Genomic DNA, 22203 nt, shown 5'->3' with positions numbered 1-22203 from the left:
ACACGCAGACCACCCCATCGCATGACCAGGTACTGATAAACAATACCTGTATCTATCCGGTGTTGAGCTTTTCAGTATTTGTCCAAAAACACCAGAGGCTTAGCTAATTCCCTTTTCAAAGAGTAACCATCTGAATACCTTTTCCTTTTTAATCTTTGTAGAGGAACTCTTGGTTCATGGGACACAAGTCTAAAAAGCCATGTAACTGTACCAAATCCCAGTGTCTGAAATTGTAAGTAATCACAAATCCTTCGTTATTGACTAGAAGTAAGTGGGGCAGAGTCCAGGCAAACCTGAATGGCTAGCAGCGTGTCTGCTGCGGCTAAGACTCAGCAGCCCTGCCCTGACGCTCACCGTAAACCAGCGCCACGAGAACTCGCACTCTGCGCAAACCCAGCAGGATCCCTTGGTGTCACCTTGACCAGCTAACTCAGTAAAAGCGCCTCCGCCACCTCCGATGGTGCGACTCTTCTCAGGTTTGGTTTACATCCTCTAGCCCCTCAGACAAGCCCGGCACACAGCATCCTTGCTGAGCATTAACTGTAACATTTGCACATCCTAGTTTTTAAGTCTGATGAATCAGTTTACTCTACATTGAAATTTTCTCAGAAATATCCTCCCCAGGGGATGCCAGGTCCTGGGAGGCCCAGTCAGGGGATGGTGGGGCAGATGGTGAAGCAGACTTATGGGCCGGGGTGGACCGTGTGGCTGAAATAGGAGGCGGGCCAGTGACCGTGACTGACAGCACTGTGAACTAGAGGTTCCGCTCCCACCCTGTCCCATGTCCCTTGTAGACAACTGTGTGGTCTGCCCGCTCTCAGCTTCTCCTGCGGGCTGCCGTTTTCTGTCCCAAAGGCTACCTAGCCCTAAGTTACCTGTTGGAAGGGAAGACTCTCATCTCGTCCCAGTGTCTAACAACCCTAACCACCGTCTCCACACGATTTTTCCATTGCAGAGCTCCTCCTGAAGTCACTGAGAGCTCCATTGATGGGTTGGTGATGAGGGGGCGCAGAAGTGGGTAAAAATCCAGAAGCCTGTGAAACTTTGTTCACAAAACAAAACTGAAAAAAAATTGATTTTTTAAGTTAATGCTGAAGTCCGGGTTGACTGTATGTAAATATTGAGTTGTCATTGGTTTAGTCTGTGAATGCAAGTCACGTACCTCTCTGAGCACTGGAAACGCCAGGAGACAACTGATCAGGACTTCTGAAAGCGCAGCGGGGTGAGAGGAAGGAGAACAGAGGGGAAAGCCCGGACTCTGTGACACTGTCGAGCCAGTGGCCTGCCCAGATGGAGACTTCTGACGCGGTGGAGGACAAGGTGGTAGTGTCTAGAGTGGACAGAGCCAGGAGAGGGGTGGGTTCCTGTGGACAGGGGCGCTAAACTGCTGGTCCGTAACCCACGAAGCCTAGAGGAAGGGGTTGACTATGACTGGGGACAAAGAGGTAACTCCTAAGGACTTGGAAATAAGATGAGTCTCCACGAAGGGTTTCACTTACTGACTACCTCGCAATGGAGAAGCCAAAGAAATAGCTTCTTGCCTAGAAGCAGCTTTCCAGATTAATTGGGAACTGATACACTAAAGAAAGAGTTTATCATCACAAGGGGGTTTGGTCAGCATTTGAACAAAGGAAAAGGAGGTCCAGAGTGTCTCCAGTGCTGTCCAGACAGAGGAGGCACTATCTCCGGGGGACGTGGGCACTGCCTCTGGGGGACATGGGCACTGTCTCCGGGGAATGTGAGCACTGCCTTCTCCAAGAAGTGCCATGTGCTGCATGCCTCACATGACACTCTGTGACTCTGCACTTCTAAATCCATGCTCATCACCAATGATGTAGCTTCCCTGGTCGCTCCATACTGAGGAGCAGGGGGCCCTCGATAGAGGATGTGGACATTTCAGGCCCTGGAGGAGTTGTTATTTCCACCATAAATTAACACGTGCTTCCTGGTTTGGTTGGTGTCAGTAGCACTAAGAAACCAGTTATCTCTGGAAATGCTGTTTTTGGAAAGGCTAAGGAATGGGCAAATTCACTCACACAGAGCTTCTTCGTGAAGGAGCTGTGACCTTGTGCTGGTGGCAACCCCACGCTGTCTCTCCACGTGTGACACCGGCACTCGTACTGAACAGATATAGGAGTGGAGTCACCATTAGTTGCTCTTCTATCAAATGTGGCATAATCACCAGTAATAGCTCTTAGTTTTCTTCAGCTGCCCACTCCCCACAGCTAAGTCATGTTCTCAAGGCAATAGAATGTAATTTTCTTAGGGTGCATTTGTTCTACTTTATTGGAAGTCTCTACTGGATAAAGGTTATGAAGGATTAATACTAATTGTCCATTAATAAAGATAAAACCATATTATTGTATTTTTTTCTTCTTTTTTTCTTTTTAGTGGAGGTGCTGGGGATTGAACCCAGGACCTTGTACATGCTAAGCATGTGCTCTACCACTGAGATCTACCCTTCTCCCACATTATTGTATTTTTAAAAAATCAAAGTGATAGATACACATGGATAAAAGTCAGTGACTATATCTGGATTTTGATGGAAAGTAATGGTACCCTGCTCCACTCTTCCCATTCTCTGGACTCCCCCTGGAAGCTACCATTTTACTGACTTCTGTTTTCAGACTTTCTAGGTTTGCTTCCACATCTGTAAAGATGATCTGTTGCCTTCTTGCTGTGGTAGATGAGGGGTCCATTCTCTGCACACATCCCCTTTGCCTTCCTCCTCCAAACAGAGCTAGAGGTGCCCTTGTGGTTCTTTTCTGGGTACCCTGAAAACTTGAAATAATATACTTCAAAATTTTGTTCTTATTCAATTAGCCATAAAAAGTTGGAAATTATTTTTAAATGATAAAATGAATCTATACAATTAAAATGGTATTGATGTGAACTCAATTAAAAAGTAGATAAATGTTTTGTGATTATTTTATTAAAAACTTACCGTTTATTAAAAAATAATTTTAAGATTTTAAAAGTAGCTCATATCAACTTTCCATCACTGTTGAAATAATCTTTAAGCATTTGGAACATTGATTTCCTTCATGATTAGTTTATTAAAGCATTCATTGTAAACCCACTTTTGTAACAGGGCTTTTTATGATACAAGCAGGGACATAAATGGTAAATTCTGAACCTTTGGACAATAATTTCATAGAGTGAGAAGGACCCCTATGCAGTGGGGTGGAGAAAGGGCTCTCCTTCGTGAGCACTCTGAAGGAAGGACTTGGTTTTATGTTATGAGCACAGAGATTTTTCAGGGCAATTTTAATTAGACCTTTCTTATATCGACTTTAAACAAATCTAGACTCAGTTTTTAAGCATCTTCCATTTCAATTCAATTTTTGCTGAGATATTGGGTGGGTTTTTGGGGGGAGCAGTTGTATGGTCTAATTTTTTCACCCTAATCAAATTTAAATCAAGATTTTAATCATAGATTAAGCAGTCTCTGATATTGCTCTTCAAATGAACTTTAGTCTCTGGTTAATTGGATTAATTCATTAATTAGGCAGAATTCTGTGGAGTAGGAGGTCAAATCTGCATGGCCATTTTTTGGTAGTCTCTTGTTCCTTACTTATACTTTTGATCCCTTCTTTTATGTTTTACAATTTAAAAAATACTTTATTTCTATTCTGTGGTTTATAATTCTAGAATTAAAGTCTCTGCTTACTGATTCTGGTGTTTGTTTCTTGATCTTTACTCTTTATGGCTTGTTACCTCATGTACTTTGTGATTTTGTGTGTGCGTGAATACAATCATTAGAACTTTATCTGTGGGAATTCTTTGAGGTTACCTTGAGAGTGCATTCCTTCAGAGAACATCTGAGTTTGCTTTTACTTGGGGCTTGGTGGCACTTTCAGTTTGGACAACCTGAAAGTTTTGGCTAAGATTTTTTTTGTTAGGCCACACAGTTAGTATGAATTCAGGTCTCAAACCCAGCTGAGCCCTCCCTCCTTCCAAGCCAATGCCCAGATGCATTTTTCTTGCCCTTTCTTTTGCAGGCATTTTTCCTAGTTCATTCTTGCACTGGGTGCAGACCCTCCACTGTTCCAGCTTTATGTGTAGATCTTTGAGCTGATCCCACGCCTTGAGCATTAATATACATAAATACATTAAACATGCAAACACATATGTTATCATATATCAAACACTTAGAGTAATGGCTGGCACGTTGTAAATGTTCTGTTTGCCATCACTATAGCTGTTGTCCCCCCTTCTTTCTCCGAGGAACAGTTAAAGCCAAGGCCCTTGGTTGTTGGGACAGCTGCAGGCTTCAGCTTTAGTTTTTACTTCTCTATTTTTTGGCCTTTGAGAGGTTTCTTTAATTTTTTACCAGCTCAAATATGCATCTAAAATGTTTTAAATATTTATTTAATCCAGTGTTTTAAAGTGTTATATAGCTGGGGATTTGTCGGGATGCCAATGAATGAAGAATGAGTTTGGAAAACAAATCGTCTCAGGTCTTTTCAAACACTAAGACTAAAATTCTAGGATATAATGTGCCTGTGGGAAGTGAACGTACCACAGGGCATCAGGTATCTTCTTGAACAGTATCATGACCTTCTCATTAAGTGATAGAGCAGAATTACCCACAAGGTGTTGGAATGTTGCCAGCCTGCCAGCACTGGAACCATCTGTACCTCAAGGACAGCATCTTCAATAGATGATGCCGATTTGGTGTTTCACAGCCAAGGGAAGAGCCACCAAACCTCAAGTGATGGCTGCAGTTGTGGTTTCCTAGGCAGTGGTGAGAGTAGACTGAAGAAGGGGGACAAATGCAAACACCTAGTACAAGAATACCTAGACTGTGGGTGGGGATGGTGACAAAGCAGGGACCCACAGGACTGTGGCATACCCTGAAAGACCACCATCCACTCTCATCCATGATCTTGACTGACTCACCAAGTAGGGGAGCCTGAGCCCAGGATGACGCTTTTCCAGCTCTCTTGTTGCTGCCACTGTTGCTGTTACCAACTGGACAGACCAGTCTGACTGAGCCTACTGGGAGAGGAAAGCAATTTTGCAAAGAAGGGAAGCCCACGTAAGTGGTAAGAAGGGAGTGGAAGTTTGGTTGGGGGCCAAGGTGTGTATCCTGATTTTACATACTGTTTTCAACCCTGTCTAGCCCTCATTCTGGCCCTGAGAAAAGAGCGTGTGTGCATGACCATAAGCCTTACGATGAGGAGGACTGTGTCTTATTTATGACTATCGCCAGTGTCTAGCGCGAGGTTCAGTGTTCACTGGACACTCAATACGCATGACTTGAAGTGATCAGTGACTTTTGATTAACAGAATTTTGAAATTTAATGTAGTCTAAATTTTCACTGGTCTTTATTATTTGTGTCTTTTTGTGCCTTGTTCAAGAAATCTGGCCATATCCCAAGGTTAGAGTATCTTCTAAAAGTTTTAGAAGTCTGCTTTTTGTCATTGAGGCCCTGATGCACCTGAAATTGGTTTTTGTGAATGGTATTAGATAGGGAGCTAATTATTTTTCCTGTATGTACAATTAATTGTCTGGCACTATTTACTGCAAAACCCTAATAAATTCCCCCACAATCTGCAATGCGTTCAATGTCAGCTGTTGAGAATAGAAGTACATGTGTACATCTGGTTCTGGGTTTTTGATCCTGCCCATGCATGGATCCCACTTCTTAGTTGCAATGATTCGTCTGTGAATTTCCTTCACCTTTGTATTTACACAATCACCTCATCTGCAAGTAAAGACCACGATACCTCCCCCATCTTTTCCTTTCCCTTGCCTGATAGTCTTCGCTGGGACCTCTACCGCAGTGATGAAGGGAGGTGCGGGTGCTGGGCATTGCCCTGCCCTAAATGAGATATTTGCTCTAAGGTTTTGAGGTCTCTGTAGGAGGAAGACGCTGTAACAGAGACTAAACTACAGCCATTTCAGGGCTCTTGTGGCAGCTAATCGAGTATTAGTGTCTCAGCCTCTTTTATCAGTTGCTCTGCCATCCTCAGAGTGACTCCACTCTGTGGCTAAGAAGGCTGGCCCAGCCTCCACCTGCACATTCACATTCCAGCCACTGGGGAAGAGAAAAGAGCAGGGCAAAGACACCCTCTTTGCCTTTTAAGGCATAACTAGAAATGGCCACAATTACCTCCACTCACATTCCCTTGGCCAGAACCTGTCATGTGGTCAGACCAAGCCATGCAGGGAGCTGGGAAATGGAGTGGAAATTGGGTGGAGCCGACCACATGCTCAACTAGAGTTGCTGTCAGTATAGAGTAAGGGGGGGAGGCTAAGGAAGTGTCTGGCTTCCTAAGAGGTTTACTTTTTTTGTTCTTGTTATAAATGAATGGTGAATTTTATGAGAGCCTTTTTTCCTATATGCATTGAAATGATTGAATTATTTTTCTCTTTTAATTTTACAATATGATCTATTACAACATTTTTTCATGGTCATCCACCTTTGTATGCCAGGGATTGAACCCAATTTGATCATGAAGTACTGATTTTGTCTTTTGTATGCACTGCAAGATTTAGTTTTCTTATATTTTGTTAGGATTTTGGTATCTTCTTCGTGAGTGAGATAGATCTGTAATTTTCCTTTCTCACATTTTCTTTGCTTGGTTTCAGTGCTGTGGCGTCAGTGCTGTGTTGCCTAATGAAATGCTTTAGCAGTCTTCCCCATCCGCACTGGGCCCTGTTCTTTTTCTCTAGCTTCTGGAAAAGTTTGGGTAAAGTAGAATTTATTAGTTCTTTGAAGTTTGGTTAAACTTTGCTTGTAAAACTCTCTGGGCTGGTGTCTTGGGGGTTTGGAGTCAGGGACTTAGTCATTCACTTTGTTTAGTAGTTACTGCTTTCTCTTAGTTTGTGTTTCTTCTCGGGTCCATTTTGATATTTTATATTTTCTTGAGAACTGTTGATTTGTTTTAATGTTCAAATCTATTCACATATCCTGTTCATATATTCTTATATTATTTTAAAAATTATCTCTGTATCTGTAGTTATAGCCTTTTAAATGTTCTAATTTTAATTTCTGCTGTTGTTTATTTGTGCCTTTCTCCTTCTCGGTCAGTCTCATGCGACGTTCATCTATTTTGTCGGTCTTTTCAGGGCACCGACTTTTGGTTTTATTGATTTTCTCACTTGCATTTCTGTTTCCTATTTCAGAAGTATATTATTACTCTTTACTATTTTCTCCCTCACACTATTATTATTTTACTCTCTTGTTTTACTAGCTTTTCGTGTTAAATGCTTATTTATTTCCAATCCTTTTTTAATTTTTTAGCAAATGCATTTGAAGATATAAATTGTCCCTAGATACTGCTTTGTTGCATCTACTAAGAGTTGACATGTGGTACTTTCATTGCCATTCACTTGAAATATTTTGTAATTTTCATCCTAATGTTTTCTTCACTTCATGACTTATTTAGGTGTACATTTCATAGTGTCCAGATGTGTATGTATGCATATACGTGTATGTATGTGTATATATATTTTTAAAGCAATATTCTTTTTTAATTTTTATGTTTAATTATAATGTGGTCAGATAATATGGTCTTTATGACATCAATGCTTTGAAATTTATGAAAACTTTCATATATCTTAATGTTTGATCAATTTTTTAAATATTCTATACTAACTTTAAAATGTATCTTCTCTTTGTTGGATGCATTACTATTCATTAGCTCAAGTTTGTTCACTTTGTTTTTTAAATATGCTGAATGCTATTAGACTTTGTGTGATTTATCTGTTTTTGATAAAAGTGCATTAAGACCTCTTGCTATAACTTGTGAATTTGCTTGTTTTCTCCTTATGATTCCGTCTTGATTTGTATATTTTAAGTCTATAGTGGAAAGTATACAGATTCATGATTGTTACATCTTTTTGGTGAATTCTTCCATCAGCTGGTAAATATAACTCTGTATCCTGTTGCTTTTTGAGTTAAATTATTTTGGGGGGGAGCCTGCTATTAATCTGCTATATCATATTTTCTTTGGTTAGTATCAGCAGGTTGTGTTCATAACATCCCTTTATGTTTATACTTTCTATGTGGTAGTTTTGTTTTAGGTGTGTCTCTTGTTTTCCAAATATAGCTAGCTTCTTAAAAAGCGAATCTAATGATCCATTTTTTAATAGGCATCTTTAATCCATACTTTTTTATACTTTTAAAAACTAACAATTGTGATTTACTTATATTAAGAATAAAATTAGATTTCTGAGCCAGAATCGGTAGACTTGGTAACACCTTGGATGTGAGAAAAGAGAGAAAGGTAATGGTCAGAAATGACTCAGGGGTCATGTTACCGAGGAGAGGATGACACTGCGAATGCAGAGAGAGACGACAGCGCCAGCAGGTGAGGGATGAAGAAGAGGTCAGGAGCTGAGGCACAGGCGCAGTGAGGCAGAGGTAGAAATGTCTGATAGGAAGTGAGGAGTGTGGTTCTAGAGCACCACGGTGTCACACATGGCTGAGAGGTGCAGTGCAGTGAAGAGGTCCTGACATTTTCCAGTAAGAAGGTTGTTGACCACCTTGGAGAGTTAGCGGGTAGAGAACATCTGAGCACCACGGGTTACTGAATGAGTGGGAGAGGGAAGCGTTCATGGAAACCTGTGTGCACCAGGGCCAAGGGGCAGAGGCAGTGGTTCCATAAGAACCTGGGCCAGGCCTGCCTGCTGGATTTGGAGGGTCTCCTAGGGACGTGGGGGATGGCTGCAACTCACCCAGGGGACATAAAAGCTGGTGGCAGACATTCTGGGAGTGTTCATCTACATGAGCTTTCCTGGAGGCTGACATCTTGATTAGATCCTTAGCACCAAGACCCAGCCCCACCCAACAGCCTATAGGGAAGCCTCAGGCCAAACAACATGGAGGGTGGGACACAGTCCCACCCATCAGCAGGCTTCCTCAGCTACAAAGGCCTCTAGGCACAGCCCTACCTACCAGAGGTCCAAGACCGAGCTGCACCCAGCAGTGGCCAGGCACTGGCTCCTCCTGCCAGGAAACCTGCATAAGCCTCTAGTCTAGTTCCATCCACCAGGGGCAGATACTAGAAATAAGCAAACAATAATCCCAAAGCCTGTGGAAGGAGTCCACAAACACATAGAAAGATAGAGGATATGAGGCGGCAAAAGAATATCTCCCAGGCCAAGGCACAAGGTAAAATCCCAGAAGAAGAAATAAGTGATGAGGAGGTAGGCAATTTATCTGAGAAAGAGTTTAAAGTAATCAAGGTGAAGATGTTCAGAGAACTCAAGAGGCTTATACAGGCACAGAGCAAAGTTTTTTAGCAAAGAGTTGGAATAAAGAATACTCAAACAGAGTTGAAGAACAAAATCACTGAAATGAGTAACACACTAGAAGGAACCGAGAACAGACCATGTGAGGCCGATCGAGTCAGCGAGCTAGAAGACAGATTAGGGAAGTCACTACTGCAGAACAGAAAAAGAAAAAGAATGAAAAGAAATGAGGATAGTTTAAGAGAACTCTGGGACAACATGAAGAGCACTAATATTCGCATTATAGGGGTCCCAGAAAGAGAAGAGAGAGAGAAAGGACCTGAGGAAATTTTTGTAGAGATAATCACCATAAATGTCCCCAACTTAGGGAAGGAAGTAGTCACCCAAGTCCTGGAAGTGCAGAGAGTTCCACACAGGATCAACCCAAAGAGGAACCCACTGAGGCACAGTCATCAAACTGACAACAATTAAGGATAAGGTGAAAATATTAAAATTTGCAAGAGAAAAGCAACAAAACATACAAGGGAACTCCCATAAGGCTATCAGCTGATTTTTCAGCAGATGCTCTACAGGCCAGAAGGAAGTGACACGATATATTCAAAGTGGTGCAAGGGGGAAACTTACAACCAAGAATACTCTATCCACAAGGCTCTCGTTTGGACTTGGAAAAATCAAAAGCTTCACAGATAAACAAAAGCTAAAAGATTTCAGCATCACCAAACCAGCTTTACAACAACTTATTAAAGGACCTTCTCTAGTCATCAAACCATAAGAAAAGAGAACAAAAAGAAGAAGGAGAAAAACAAAACAGAGACCTACAAAAGTTGTTTTGGTTGTTCAGGCTCTTTTGTGGTTCCTTATAAATTCTGGAATTGCTTGCTCTAGCTCTGTGAGGAATGTCACGAGTACTTGGACAGGGGTCGGGTTGGGTCTGTGGGTTGCTTTGTGTAGTGTGGCCATTTTGACAATGTTGATTCTTCCAGTTCAGGAGCACAAGAAATCTTTCCATTTTTTTTGTGTCATTTTGGTTTTCAGGGTATAGGTAACCTCCTTGGTTAAGTTTATTTCTAGGTATTTTGTTGTTTTTGATGTAATGGAAATGTTTGTGTTAGTTATAAAATTGTGGGTTTTGAAGTGAAAAAAAAATGAATGAAGGGCTGCAAATGGCAAAATATCCTTCCTTCTTATGGGTGAGTTGTAGTCCATTCTATATATATGTATATACACACACCCACACATATATGCTGCATCTACTTTATTCAATTATTGATGTGCACTTAGGATGCCTCCATATCATGGCAATTATAAATAATGTTACTGTTAATAGCAGGGTATATGTATCTTTTTGGATTACTTTTTATTTTGTGATTGGCTTTATTCCTTTGATAACTATGTAAATTTAAAAATCTAAAGCTCTAAGTGTTCTTAGAAACAAAGAACAGTACATATATGTAAATTTTAAAATATATACACAGTGAAAAAAAAAGAAATGAGCTATCAAGCCATGAAAGACATGGAAGAAACTTAAAAGACATATTACTAAATGAAAGAAGTCAGTCTGAAAAGGCTACAAAATGTATGATTCCAACCAAATGACATTCAAAGCTACAGAAACAATAAAAAGATTGTGGTTTTCAGGGGTCTGGGGAGAGGGAAGTGGGGAGGAATGAATAAATGGAGCACAAGGGATTTTTAGGGAATGAAATTATTCTGTGTGATACTATAGTGGTGGCTCATGTCATTATGCATTTGTCAAAACCCATAGAATGTACATCATCAAGAGTGAACCCTAATGTAATCTATGGACTTTGGTTGATTTAAAAAAAAAAAGAATGAGTGGGAGATGAGGAGGATAAGCTTCAAACGTGGCCAGCCCTTCCCTGATGTTTGGGGAAGAAGAAAATGAGGGGTTGGTGGTACAGATTTATAAATCTCCAACCTAGAGTTTAAAACAAAGAGGGGGAAGAGTTAATAAATAAAATCACCCAGCAAAATGTGTAAAGCAAGAAAAGAAATGTGCCAAGCCCCACGTCAGTGACGAAACAGTTTGACGAGGTATAAAATTCCAGACTGTCAGTTTTTAATCAATGCTTTGAAGATGCTATTCCACTGTTTTCCATTATTTCCAACAGAAGTCTGGGAAATCTGTCTTTTCTCTCTGGTGTTTTTGCAGTTTTCTTTTTATCTTTGGTTTTTCTTTTTACCTGCCTTTTAGGGGTTCACTGGGTTTGTGAAATCTGAAGATCTACAACTTTCAACAGCTCTGGAAAACTCACAGATATCCTCACTCCAAAGATGCCTCTCTTCCATTTCCTCTTTTCTGTCCTTCTGCCATGCTAATCAGATACACATGAGCCCCCTGGCTACTGACCATTTCTCTTAGCCTCTCTTCCATATTTTTAACTGCTTTGTGTTTTTATGCTGAATCTGGATCCAATTTCTTTATCTTTCAGTTTCAGTTTTATCTTTCTGACTTTTAATTTAGTTATTATTTTTATCCAGGTCACATGCACATAGTTTAAAGAGCCAAATAATTACACAAGATTTATGACAAAAAAAAGGAGTTCCCTGACATTGTTCCTTATTTTCTGATCTCTAGGAATTTTCAGCCCTTAACCAAATCTTTTAACATTTGTCTCCATAAATCTAAACAACATGCCTGTATTGCTGCTTGCTGGCTTTTAAGTTTTGGCGTGACCACTTGTTTTCACATCATGAAAGATGTGAGGAAAGCTCTGTTTATTCTTCCCACCTACTGGTAATCCGCCTCCTGACACACACGTTTCCCATACTCGGGCATTGGATGCACTTGGGTAGAGTGGTGGCAAGTATTTATTTTTATGCCCGTGAAAACACTCCTCACTACTGAGCCTTGATTGATTTTCTTCCTGCACTTCTTTACCTTTTCCCTCGAGTTAACACTTAGTTAATACTTAGTTTTTTATGTACACAACACTTACTTACCCATTAACTCTCCTCTGCTTGGGTAACTGTTTTCTCAAGGTGCTCCACACACTAGGTATTCGCTGAGTCTGGTCTGGAGGAAGCCTTTCCCGCAGCCGTCACCTGTCCCACTCGGAGTGGTTGGTTTCCAGGCCTGCTGCACAGTTCTTCTCGTGGACCCGCCTCTCCCATCAGATCCAGGGTTTCCTTTGCTTCCTCCTCATGTTTGGTCCCCTGGCTCCTGGATCCCTTTATCTTCCTCATTTGAGTCACTGCATCATTTTGGTGCAGCACATTCTCTGGTAGCTTCCTCAGCAAGAGTACATGGGACCTAATTTTTCAGACCTTACATGTCTGAAAATGTCATAGTCCTCACACTGAGATGATCACTTTGGATTGGATAGCGAGATTTCCAGCTTCCATTCAACTTCAGCTAGTCAAATTTTCCTTTAGAATTCTGAGGGCTTTGCTGCATTTTCTTCTGGTTTCCGGTGTTGCTATTGAAATTTTGGCACGATTCTTTTCCTTGACCTTTGTACGAAGCCTATTTTATCCTTTCTGGAACCTTGTGGGACCTTCTCCTTGCTCCCTGGGCTCTGCGATACGGTAACGAGACATCTTGTTCTGGCTGCTTGGCAGGCCCTCTCACTTTGGAAACCCATGCCCTTTAGTTCTGGGAAATGTTCTTGACTTATTTTCTCCCCTTCGTTCTTAAAATCCTATCTTCCTGGACCCTCTGGTGCGTAAACGGCGGGCGCTCTGGTTCCCTCTGCACCTTCCTCTCTCCTGTTGGTTTTACTTTCTGTGCGTCTGTTCTAGTTTCCACATCTTGTGTGAGGTCTTTCCTCTCTGTGCGGCTCAGACAGTGACGTGTCTCCACACCCTCCTCCTGTGAAGTAGACTTGTGGGGAGGCTGCCTTTCAAGGATCCACACTTTATATGAGTGTTTTTGATCCAAATCCCACCTTCTGTAGCTCGGACTTTGTCCCCTATCTCCTGCATGAGTGGCCCTTTGAACCGAAGCTCTGGGTCAGTAGGGACCAGCAGATGGCCCAGGGCAGTACTTAGTAGTTACAGAGCTCAGCCCCTGGGTTCACAATCTCTTCTTTTCCCTTCTGACAGTCTCTCCTCCACTCTCCTCTTGGCTTGACTTGCATTTTAAAACATTTTTTTAAAATAATAAATGTTAAAAGAATTATATTTAGGAATTCTGTAACAGGAAGGTTTCTGCAGTCGTCTGGTCTACCGCATTGCCAGCTGCTCCAGGCAGCACCCTGCAGGAATCACACCCACTCTGTGGAAGCATGCTGGGTGTCCAGTCTTCAGGGCTTCCCTCAGCAGCCCTTTGAGACTGGTAGACTGGGTGCCATGAGTTCCATTTCATGGCTCTAGGCACTGCTTAATAGATAACCTGCATCAGAGGATGTGGGGAGCTGGTAGCAGAGCTGATATTAAACCTGCATTTGAAGCTTTTTCCAGTGAATTGTGCTCTGAGAAGAGAACAGAGTTCCTGAGAACCAGAAGGCCCTCTGGTCACAAGCTGAGCCATGGAGTGGCTGACGAGCTTCCCAAAGCCCCTCTGGGTGCAGGTTACAGGTAGGGCATCAGGAGTCCTTTCCGGGACGCTGGATTTTACATGAGCGAGGGAAGTGTCTTGTCCCTGCCCGTACTGGAAGAAACGTAAACCAGAGCCTGTAAGGAACTCTGCTGTACAGCCTGAGGGCAGGCACCTCCCAGAGCCTGTGAGGCAGTTCGCGGTCAGAGACAGGGCGAGCTCTTCGAGGAAAGCCCAGCAGAGAAGGAGCTCGCGCTGCCCGCGGGCCGCAGGGCACAGCCAGGGTCCCCGGGGCAGGGGGCCGGGCCTCGGGGGGCCTCCTCACCACGCTGTCGGGTAGACTCTGAGCTCACGGACAGCCCGCGTTGCAGCAGTCCCGGCAGTCGTTCCACACGTGTTTCTTCCGCCATTCGTTTCTCCTCCCTCCACACACTGGCGTGGAGTGAAAGGAAGACAGCCTGGGCCAGGCCCCACCCCTAGGGGTCTCTCGTTTTCTCTCCGAGGCCAGGTCTGGCTGGGGTGAGCGCGTGTTGGGAGGATGGGGTGGTTGGTGGGAAGCAGCTCTTTATTACCTGAAGTCTCCACTCACCAGCTGACGGTGCTCCCGGGAGGGTGGCAGTGGGCACCAGGGGCAGGAGACAACTGACATCCGTGGACGTGTTCCAGGAAATTGTTTTGCTCTGCAAACTCCTATATTAGGAAACCAATGACTTTAACTAGTCTCTCTCTTCTGTGTTAGTCACTGGAGAACACCATCCCAGTCGGTCTGTTTTCACATGAAAAGGAGAGTCGTGAGACACAGCTGTGCTGACTGCGCGTGCTGGCCGGCTCTCTCCCTCCTTCCTGGAGTGCTGTGCGCGCCTGTGCCATCTGCTCACTCTGCAGCCAGTGCCTTGGACACACCATGTTGTTTTCTTCGCAGGTACTGTGATTGCTTTGCTGGTGGAGACTTTTGCAACAACTGCAATTGTAATAATTGTTGCAACAATTTACGTCATGAAATCGAACGGTTTAAGGCCATTAAGGTAAGAAATTTCCATGAAAGACACGTATTTTAAAAGCATTTAAAAGTGCTGGGTTAGTCACAAAACTGTCTCCACAGATTTCTAACTTCAATATTGGGAAAACCCAAAGTGTTGAAAAGTATTCACTGCATAGGACTCTATTCCTGCAGGTGGGGGTATTGGCCACGATTGGGGGCTCTTAGGAGCACGGTAGCCGGAGAGAGACCTTGTTCCCCGCCAGTGTGGGATGTCTTCAAAGGGGTGGCGGGGGCCCAGAAAGCTCTGGTTTAACAGCATGCAGATATCCACTTTGTCCTGATTTGGGGGTTAGAAACTTGGCTTGTGTTGTATAGCAGATAAGCCTGAGTTCAAAGAGTGTAGTCCGAAAAGGCGTAGACAGTCCAGTGAGTGAAGAAAACCAGGTGAAAGCTCTCAGCCATCGTTATGCTTGGCCGGTTTTTATTCTCCTTGGCTTCCGGGTGAAGGGGAGAATCTAGGGGCAAACAGCACCTTGGAGGGCTCCTCGGGCCCCCTGCTAAGAGACATGCAGTAGCTGGGAGCTTTCAACCCTTCCCGAAGGCACAGAAGAGCACCAGGGAGGGGAGCACCGCCAACCAGGAGGGGAGCATCGCCAACCTGCAGGGGCACGTCTTGATGCCCTCTCTCCACAAAGGGACGCGGACGGCCGCCACCTGCGGACTTGAGACTCGTACTCTGCCATGGTTGGTCTGTTTGTTTTTTTCTGAAATCATTGAATTCCCCTCTTGAATTATAGATAAATCAGTTGAAAATACCAATTTTGTTACAGGCATATCCATAGGGCAAAAGAAAACTATGATGCATTTAAACTTCAGTGTAGTAGCATTTTTAGGGGTTAACGGTGTTGTCTGCAACTGAAAGTGTAAAAAGTTTTAAAAGTGTCAGAATTCTTGTGCATTGCTGGTGGGAATGTACATTGGTACAACCACTTTGGAAAATTGTTTGGCAATAGTTACTAAAGCTTAACTTTTGTATGTGCCATGACCCAGCAGTCTCATTCTTAAAAATATAGCCAATAGAAATGAGCACACGCCCACTACAGATTTGTACAAAAATGCTTCATTCATAATAGCCGCAAACTGGAAACAAGCCTCATGTTCATCCATGAGAGAATGGATGAATCTGGTGAGATTTATCATATAGTGGGATAGTACATACCAGTGCAAAAGAAAGAGCCACATACGTGTGCTACAGTGTGGGCAAGGCTCCCAGACGTTGTGCTGCTGAGAGACGCCAAGCACAAGAGTACTCACCACGTGGTTCTACTCAGATGATGTTCCAGAACAGGCAAAATTAGAGCGATCCAAGTCAGAATAGAGGCTCCCACTGCAGCTGTGTTGACGGGAGGAGTCATGAGGGAGCCTCTGGGGGCTGGACTGTCCTCTGACTTGACCTGGGTGAGGGCACATGCCTGCTCAATTTCATCACACTCCACCCACAGACTCGTGCATTCACTGCCCCTCGTTCTTCTGTCAAAAGTGAAAATATGAAGCCGTGTCGCCCCAGTGGTCCCTCTGGGCCGCTGGGGATTTCTAGGGGCCCTGGTGCTGGGGGGCAGAGGTCCCGCTGTTCACTTGTTGGTGGGGGACGGGGGCTGGCGCTGATGCTCAGACAGCTTCATAAAGAGCCCTGAACCACTTTGTTATGAGAAATAGATGCGTAAGTGTATGTCTAGATGGGTAGGCAGTAGACAGAAAAGTTTAATGAACACCAAGACACGAAGCCTCACGTGCTGTGTGGTTGAGACCCGGGGCTGGACGTGAGCACAGGGCCTGGACCCGCTCCCACCACTTGCCCTCCGTTACCTGACCTCCCCCCACCTCTGCTTCTTCACCGTCAGGCAGCAGGAGCAGTCGTTGTGTTTACCTCACGAGGTCGCTGTGAGGATGAAGCGAGAGAATGTGTATAAATCACACAGAAGGATGCCCGAAACACAGTAAATGTTTAATAAGTGTGAGCTGTCTAAGCGCTCTGGGTGGGGCACTAGGTCCCCGGGAGCCTTGGCCTCCAGATCCCAGGTGTCTCAGGAAAAAACGTACGGGAAATGCGGGAATGAAGGAAGTCCACACAGACACAGTGATGTTCTTTGCATCTTTACTGTCCATTACTTTTCTGCCTTTAAGTGTGCAAATGAGTGGCGATGGGACAGGAAGCGGACACACTTTCTTAATGACATGAACAGACGGGCCCGCTGCTTGCCGTGGCTCCTCCTGAAGTAACTACCAGATGACGCGACAGGAAAACAGAGCCCTTTCACGGCACGTTATTGTTAAACAATGAAGTATGTCGTGATGGAGTCTTGTACTTTCTGCCCTAGGCATGTCTTGACAGAAATCCAGAAGCTTTCCAACCAAAAATTGGGAAAGGAAAGTTGGGAGACGCCAAGCCTCGGCACAGCAAAGGCTGCAGCTGCAGGAGGTCGGGCTGCCTTAAGAACTACTGTGAGTGCTACGAGGTCAGTCACCTCCTTCCGAGTGCTATTTTTAAAAGCCAGGCAAATAAGTAACTTTGTGGTTTAAAAAGCTTTAACTTAGAAATATAATTTAATTTTCTCCCTTCCAGGGATTCTTAAAGGGTACTCATTAGTCTACCTTAATTTCTCAAATATAAATTACACTTTAGGAATCAGATGTCTTAGCCCATGGCCCCTTTGGGTGCATGTTGCAGTCCCCGAGCCCACCCTGAGTGTCTGGCTGAGGGCGCCCACTGCTGTGGCCTTGCCCACTCTGCTGGCTTCATGAGGGAGCCACACTCACGGCCAGCAGTCCAGTGGCTCCTGGCGGTGGGCCTCTTCCTCCCTGAGCAGAGCAAAGACACTCTGGGTGGGCCAGTAGGTCCCTGGGGAGCCTTGTCCTCCAGCGAGCACTCACCTGGGTTCTCTGAGCGGCCAGCGCCTGAGCGGACAGAGACCAGCCTGGACAGTTACCTCTGCTACGAGAGAGATGCCAACAAACTGAGGTGTCAATTCTAGGACTAGGCTCTTCCTTCTTCTCAAAGGTTTGGCAACAGTAGAGGGATGTGCTGTTTCTCCTTTAGTTTCACCCCTCTCTCCTCCCTCTTCTGTGTCTTTTTTCTGTGTTGAAGGAAAGGGAGAAAGAGGAAGGGGGTGAACCCTCAGGCCCGGCCCTATCAGTGAAGCAGCTGAGAAACTCTTCCTTAAAAATCTCTCCTTTGGTTTGTTTGGGGTCTCTTGGGGCAACGGGGGTGGGGTTTCTATAAATTTCATTTTTAAGAGGTTGTCATCAGAGGCTTAAGAAAAGTCTTCGTGATTCTGGAGATCCAGCAGACCTAGCGTCCCCCAGCTGGGGCTCTGAAAACATAGCCACAAACATTGCAGAGACACAGGTCCAGAAAAGGAATGGCATTACCCCAGGGGAACTATTTTCACACGTCCTCACAGCATCTCTGTCTGCTCTTCACAGCATCCTCGGGGGTGCCCTGAGACTGAGTCCGCCCATTTCCTCTGCCGGGCAGTGGCCCATGCAAAGGCAGATGTCCTGAGGTCTCTGGCATTCGAGCAGAGTAGAAATCCCCAAAAACCTCCTGCTCAAAACACGCAGAGGTGAAGAATAAAACACACCCTTTCAGATGCCCATCTGAGCTCAAAAGGACAGAGGGAAATTCCCAGGGACTAAAATAAAGAAGAAGCTGAAAACCACCATGGATGGCAGGGCCAGCCTTCCGACTGCCCCACGGCCCGGCCCGAGCAAGGGGCTGGCCCTGGGCTTGCCGGGCACAGCTGGGAACCCCCGCCCCAGGTGTCACACGGCCATGTGACAACAAAGTCCACCCACAAGGAAGCAGGAAGGGCCTCCCCTAAAACACCCAACACAGGCCTGCCCTCAGGTGGGCTTCAGATTCTACCCACCCCCACGTTCTCTGTAACAGCAGCGCCAGCATGGCACCCTTGGCTGCTGGAGGAGGAGGAGGGTGGAGCCCCGGGCCCGCACCCACACCCGCCCACCTCGGAAGTCCTCTCCCCATCACCCTCCCCCTCACAGTGACACGTGCGGGAAGGCGCCTCCCTCCTCACGTCGCCGTCATTCACTCCTCTTCTCAGCTGCCTTTCTCTTTTGTGTGTGTGAAGATTGCAGATCACATTCGTGCACATACACATACCCACAAACATAAACAGGTATTTAAGGTCCAAACAGAATGTGTCAGGTTTTGATGGATTGCAGGGCAACCTAATTTCATTGAAGCCTTTTCTATTACCAGGCCAAAACTTTGTGTTCTTCGATTTGTAAATGCATTGGTTGCAAAAATTATGAAGAAAGCCCAGAACGAAAAACGCTAATAAACATGCCAAATTACATGGAAGTTGGAGGTTTTGAAGGCAGCCATCATTTATCACCAACTAAATTTTCAGGACTACCAAAATTCAGAAGAGATAGGTAGGTACTCTGAACTAAGCCTCCTAAAGGGGAATTCAAGGTTAATCTGAGAGGAGAGTTTAAACAGTTTACACACTGGGAAGAAAGCGTGCTTGCGGCGGCGGGGGGGACAGGGGATGGGGAGCGGGCACCTGTCTCCCTGTCTGGACCTTCCCTTGATCACACACTGTGGTACCTCGGGGGGCCCCTGCTGCCAAAAGTGGTCTTATTTGTCCTCTTAGCGTGACCCTTTGGTCCTCACCGTCTGGGTCACCCCCGGCTTTTCACAAGAGTAGAAGGGCCCTGCAGGACGTCAGGACGCAAGGGCATGCTCTCTCGACAGCGTGTGCTTGAACCAGTCTGTGCCATAGGAAGTGACAGCAGGGAGAAGTTCTCAGCTTTCATAAGCTGTATTCCTTACTGAAGGGATCGCGGATTCCACTTTAGTTGGGTATCTTCCCATTTAATTATTTGGAGGCTGTGTTATATTCCTAGCAGGTTCTCAAGGGTTGAGCAATAATTTTACTGTCTATTGGACTAGATTCACCCATTAAAAAAATACTGAGTTCAGTGTGATGGGTCATGTCATGATAAAGTACCAGACGTCATGAGTTAATTGATATCATTTTGAAAATCCAAGTTCATGTTCATTTGGTTAGAGAAGCATCGGAAATACTCCTCACTATGATCCGCAGAGGTCTTTATCAGGAAAAACGTACTGAAACATGGCTGCATCTTCTGCGAAATTCTATGTGGAAATGTCACTGCCCAACGTCAGGATGGTGTGTGTCGGAAGGACTGTGATGGACGCTCCATACCTTGGAGTCCAGCTCAAGTGTTCAGACATTTCATCTTTCATCTTCCACCGAAGTCACTGTGTATTGCCTCCATGAGAGACTTTAACCAATCCCAGCATCTATCTCTGTTTTCATAATCTAACACTTCTTGATACTTTATAGTTTTCCTGCGTTTTTTCAGTCTGGGTAACTATCTAGCTAAGCCCCAGTTGCCCCTTGAGCCCGGGGGGAAGATGGCCAGGGTCCTGTATGGCACGGATCTGCTGTCTCTCAGAGCCTCACTCAGGTCTCCCAGAGGCATTCAGAGGCGAGGCCATGCTCATGTGCCCCAAGGAGGCAAGTTCTCGGAGGCGAGGGCTTCTGCAGTTCGGAGGTCCTGGGAGGAGGGCCGGCCCTTGGGGCGCTGTCCTGCCCCCTTCTCCTGAGGCAGACGTTGTGCAGGGAGCCTAGACCAAGGCCGCGGGCTTGTCTGCAGGGACGCGTTTCATCTAAGATCCCGGCTGCTTCTACCCCGCGCAGCCCACGGCTGAGCACCGCAGCCCAGGTCTCAGGGCCTGTTAGTGGGTCTAATTTTGAGAAAATTTAGAATCTGCCACGAGAAGGTGTCTAGAGGCTGACAGACACACCCGTGCTCGGTAGTGTTCTTCTAAAGGCGATCCTTTACTTCATATGGGCAATAGAGTTTCCAGTATTGGGAAGCCAATGTTAGATTTTACCTGTGACAGTCTTTAAAAAGCCTTGACAAGCGTGTCCCCTTGAATACACAAAGTATCTTAAAACAGTGGCGTGATTGAACGCAGCCTGTACCCTCTCTCTTCTGACAGGCCGTCTTCCTCATGCATCTCCTGGGAGGTGGTGGAAGCCACGTGCGCCTGCCTGCTGGCTCAAGGCGAAGAGGCGGAGAAGGAGCGCCGCTCCAAGTGCTTGGCGGAGCAGATGATCTTAGAGGAATTCGGGAGATGCTTGTCACAGATTCTCCATATTGAGTTCAAATCCAAAGGGCTGAAAGTTGAGTAGAGTGCAATGTGTGAAATGTGAGTGATGTGGATTTTGTCTCCATATTCTGAAGGAAATCTAGAGTTTAGAAGGTTGTTTTAAGGAACATGAGGCTGGGTCTGCGGCAACAGCTTCATGGTTAAGATTAAGCTTTCCCTTTGCATCCGGGAAACGGGGCGGGGGGGGGGTGCGCTCACAGTCTCTGAGGGATTTGGCGATGGAAACCCTCCCCTCTTCTGAGGAAGTGCATGCCATAACCGTTGTTGTCTGGACCCCAGGAGAGAGCATGGGTTCCTGTGGTCCTGGGGGGGGGGGTGTCTGCACCAGCGTTGAGTCATGGAGGGTGGAAGCAGACCCTGGGGAGAAATAAAAGTCCGTTCCTCCCGACTTCATCCTCTCCAGTTTTCCTCTGGGGGCTTCTCTGCATAAAAAGCCATGATGATTTTTCCCCTAAATTATTTAGAAATAAAGTCCCCAGATAGACTGCTAAGATGCAACTTAAAGTCTGTAGAGAACTGCTGAATGCCCTGAAGAGTCTCTGCGTGCCAACGCCTCCTCAGAGTCACAGGAATTACCAGTCGCCTCTAGGGCCTCCCCATGAGGCGTGGGTGGTGGCCCACACGGGCACACGGGCCTGCCTTGGTCAGTAGCGTTTTGAGTTGTGGGATTAAAAATTATCTCGTTTCTTTTGTGTTTCCATTTGAATTGTGGAAAAGCTCTATTATCCAATTAACTTCTCCATAATTATTGTTATAATACTATTATTGTTTGTAAAACAGTTAAAATAACTAGTTTGCAGAAACCAGCAGGTTAGGTAAGTTATTAAGTCGACTTTCTTTTGGTTCTATTGTAAAAGCAAAGAGGAATAAAAATTTCAAATGTCTTCCATTGTCGTAATTAACTTAATAACTGTTAATGTGTCAGTTCTGCTTCTGTGCTCGTTAGCAGCGCGGCTGCCCCAGAGCATTTAGGGAGCTCACAGCTCCCCGTGGGGAGTAGTGTCACTCACAGCTCCCCGCGGAGAGGAGTGGGGCTCAGGGCCCGGCCCTGGCATGTCAGTGAGCAAGGAGCGAGGAGTTAGCTGGCAGTTTGTAGAGCTGTGTTTGGAATAGCCTAGTTCTGATGGGGAGCCAAACCAGGAGAAAGAAATTAATTCTTCTCCATTTCAACCCCTTTGTCACCCCTTGGGGTCTGGATTCTGCGGCAGAAAGCCGGAGGTAGACAAGTGCTGTCGGATGGCGGGGTGGGAACACTGTGCTCCAGCACTGCTCTGGGGCAGAGAGCTGCCTAG

General features: G+C 45.3%; 1 protein-coding gene across 7 annotated transcripts in view; it reads left to right on the top strand.

Moving 5' to 3' along the window:
- Positions 1-21795, top strand: part of TESMIN (testis expressed metallothionein like protein) — a 36777-nt gene extending 14982 nt beyond the window's left edge. For 2 of the 7 annotated variants that reach the window (XM_072970478.1, XM_006210722.4), the window contains exons 7-10: positions 14626-14728; positions 17064-17201; positions 18965-19140; positions 20741-21795. In XM_072970478.1, coding sequence (XP_072826579.1) covers positions 14626-14728; positions 17064-17201; positions 18965-19140; positions 20741-20933 — 610 coding nt within the window. In that variant the 3' untranslated portion in view covers positions 20934-21795. The other 5 variants (XR_012076840.1, XR_012076841.1, XM_072970479.1 and 2 more) reach the window with 5 other exon arrangements.
- Positions 21796-22203: the final 408 nt, after the last annotated feature.

Source organism: Vicugna pacos, chromosome 10 (genome assembly GCF_048564905.1).
Source record: "Vicugna pacos chromosome 10, VicPac4, whole genome shotgun sequence".
NCBI classification, from domain to species: Eukaryota; Metazoa; Chordata; class Mammalia; order Artiodactyla; family Camelidae; genus Vicugna; species Vicugna pacos.
Note: the sequence above shows the minus strand (reverse complement) of the source record. Positions and strands in the feature narration are given on the sequence as shown.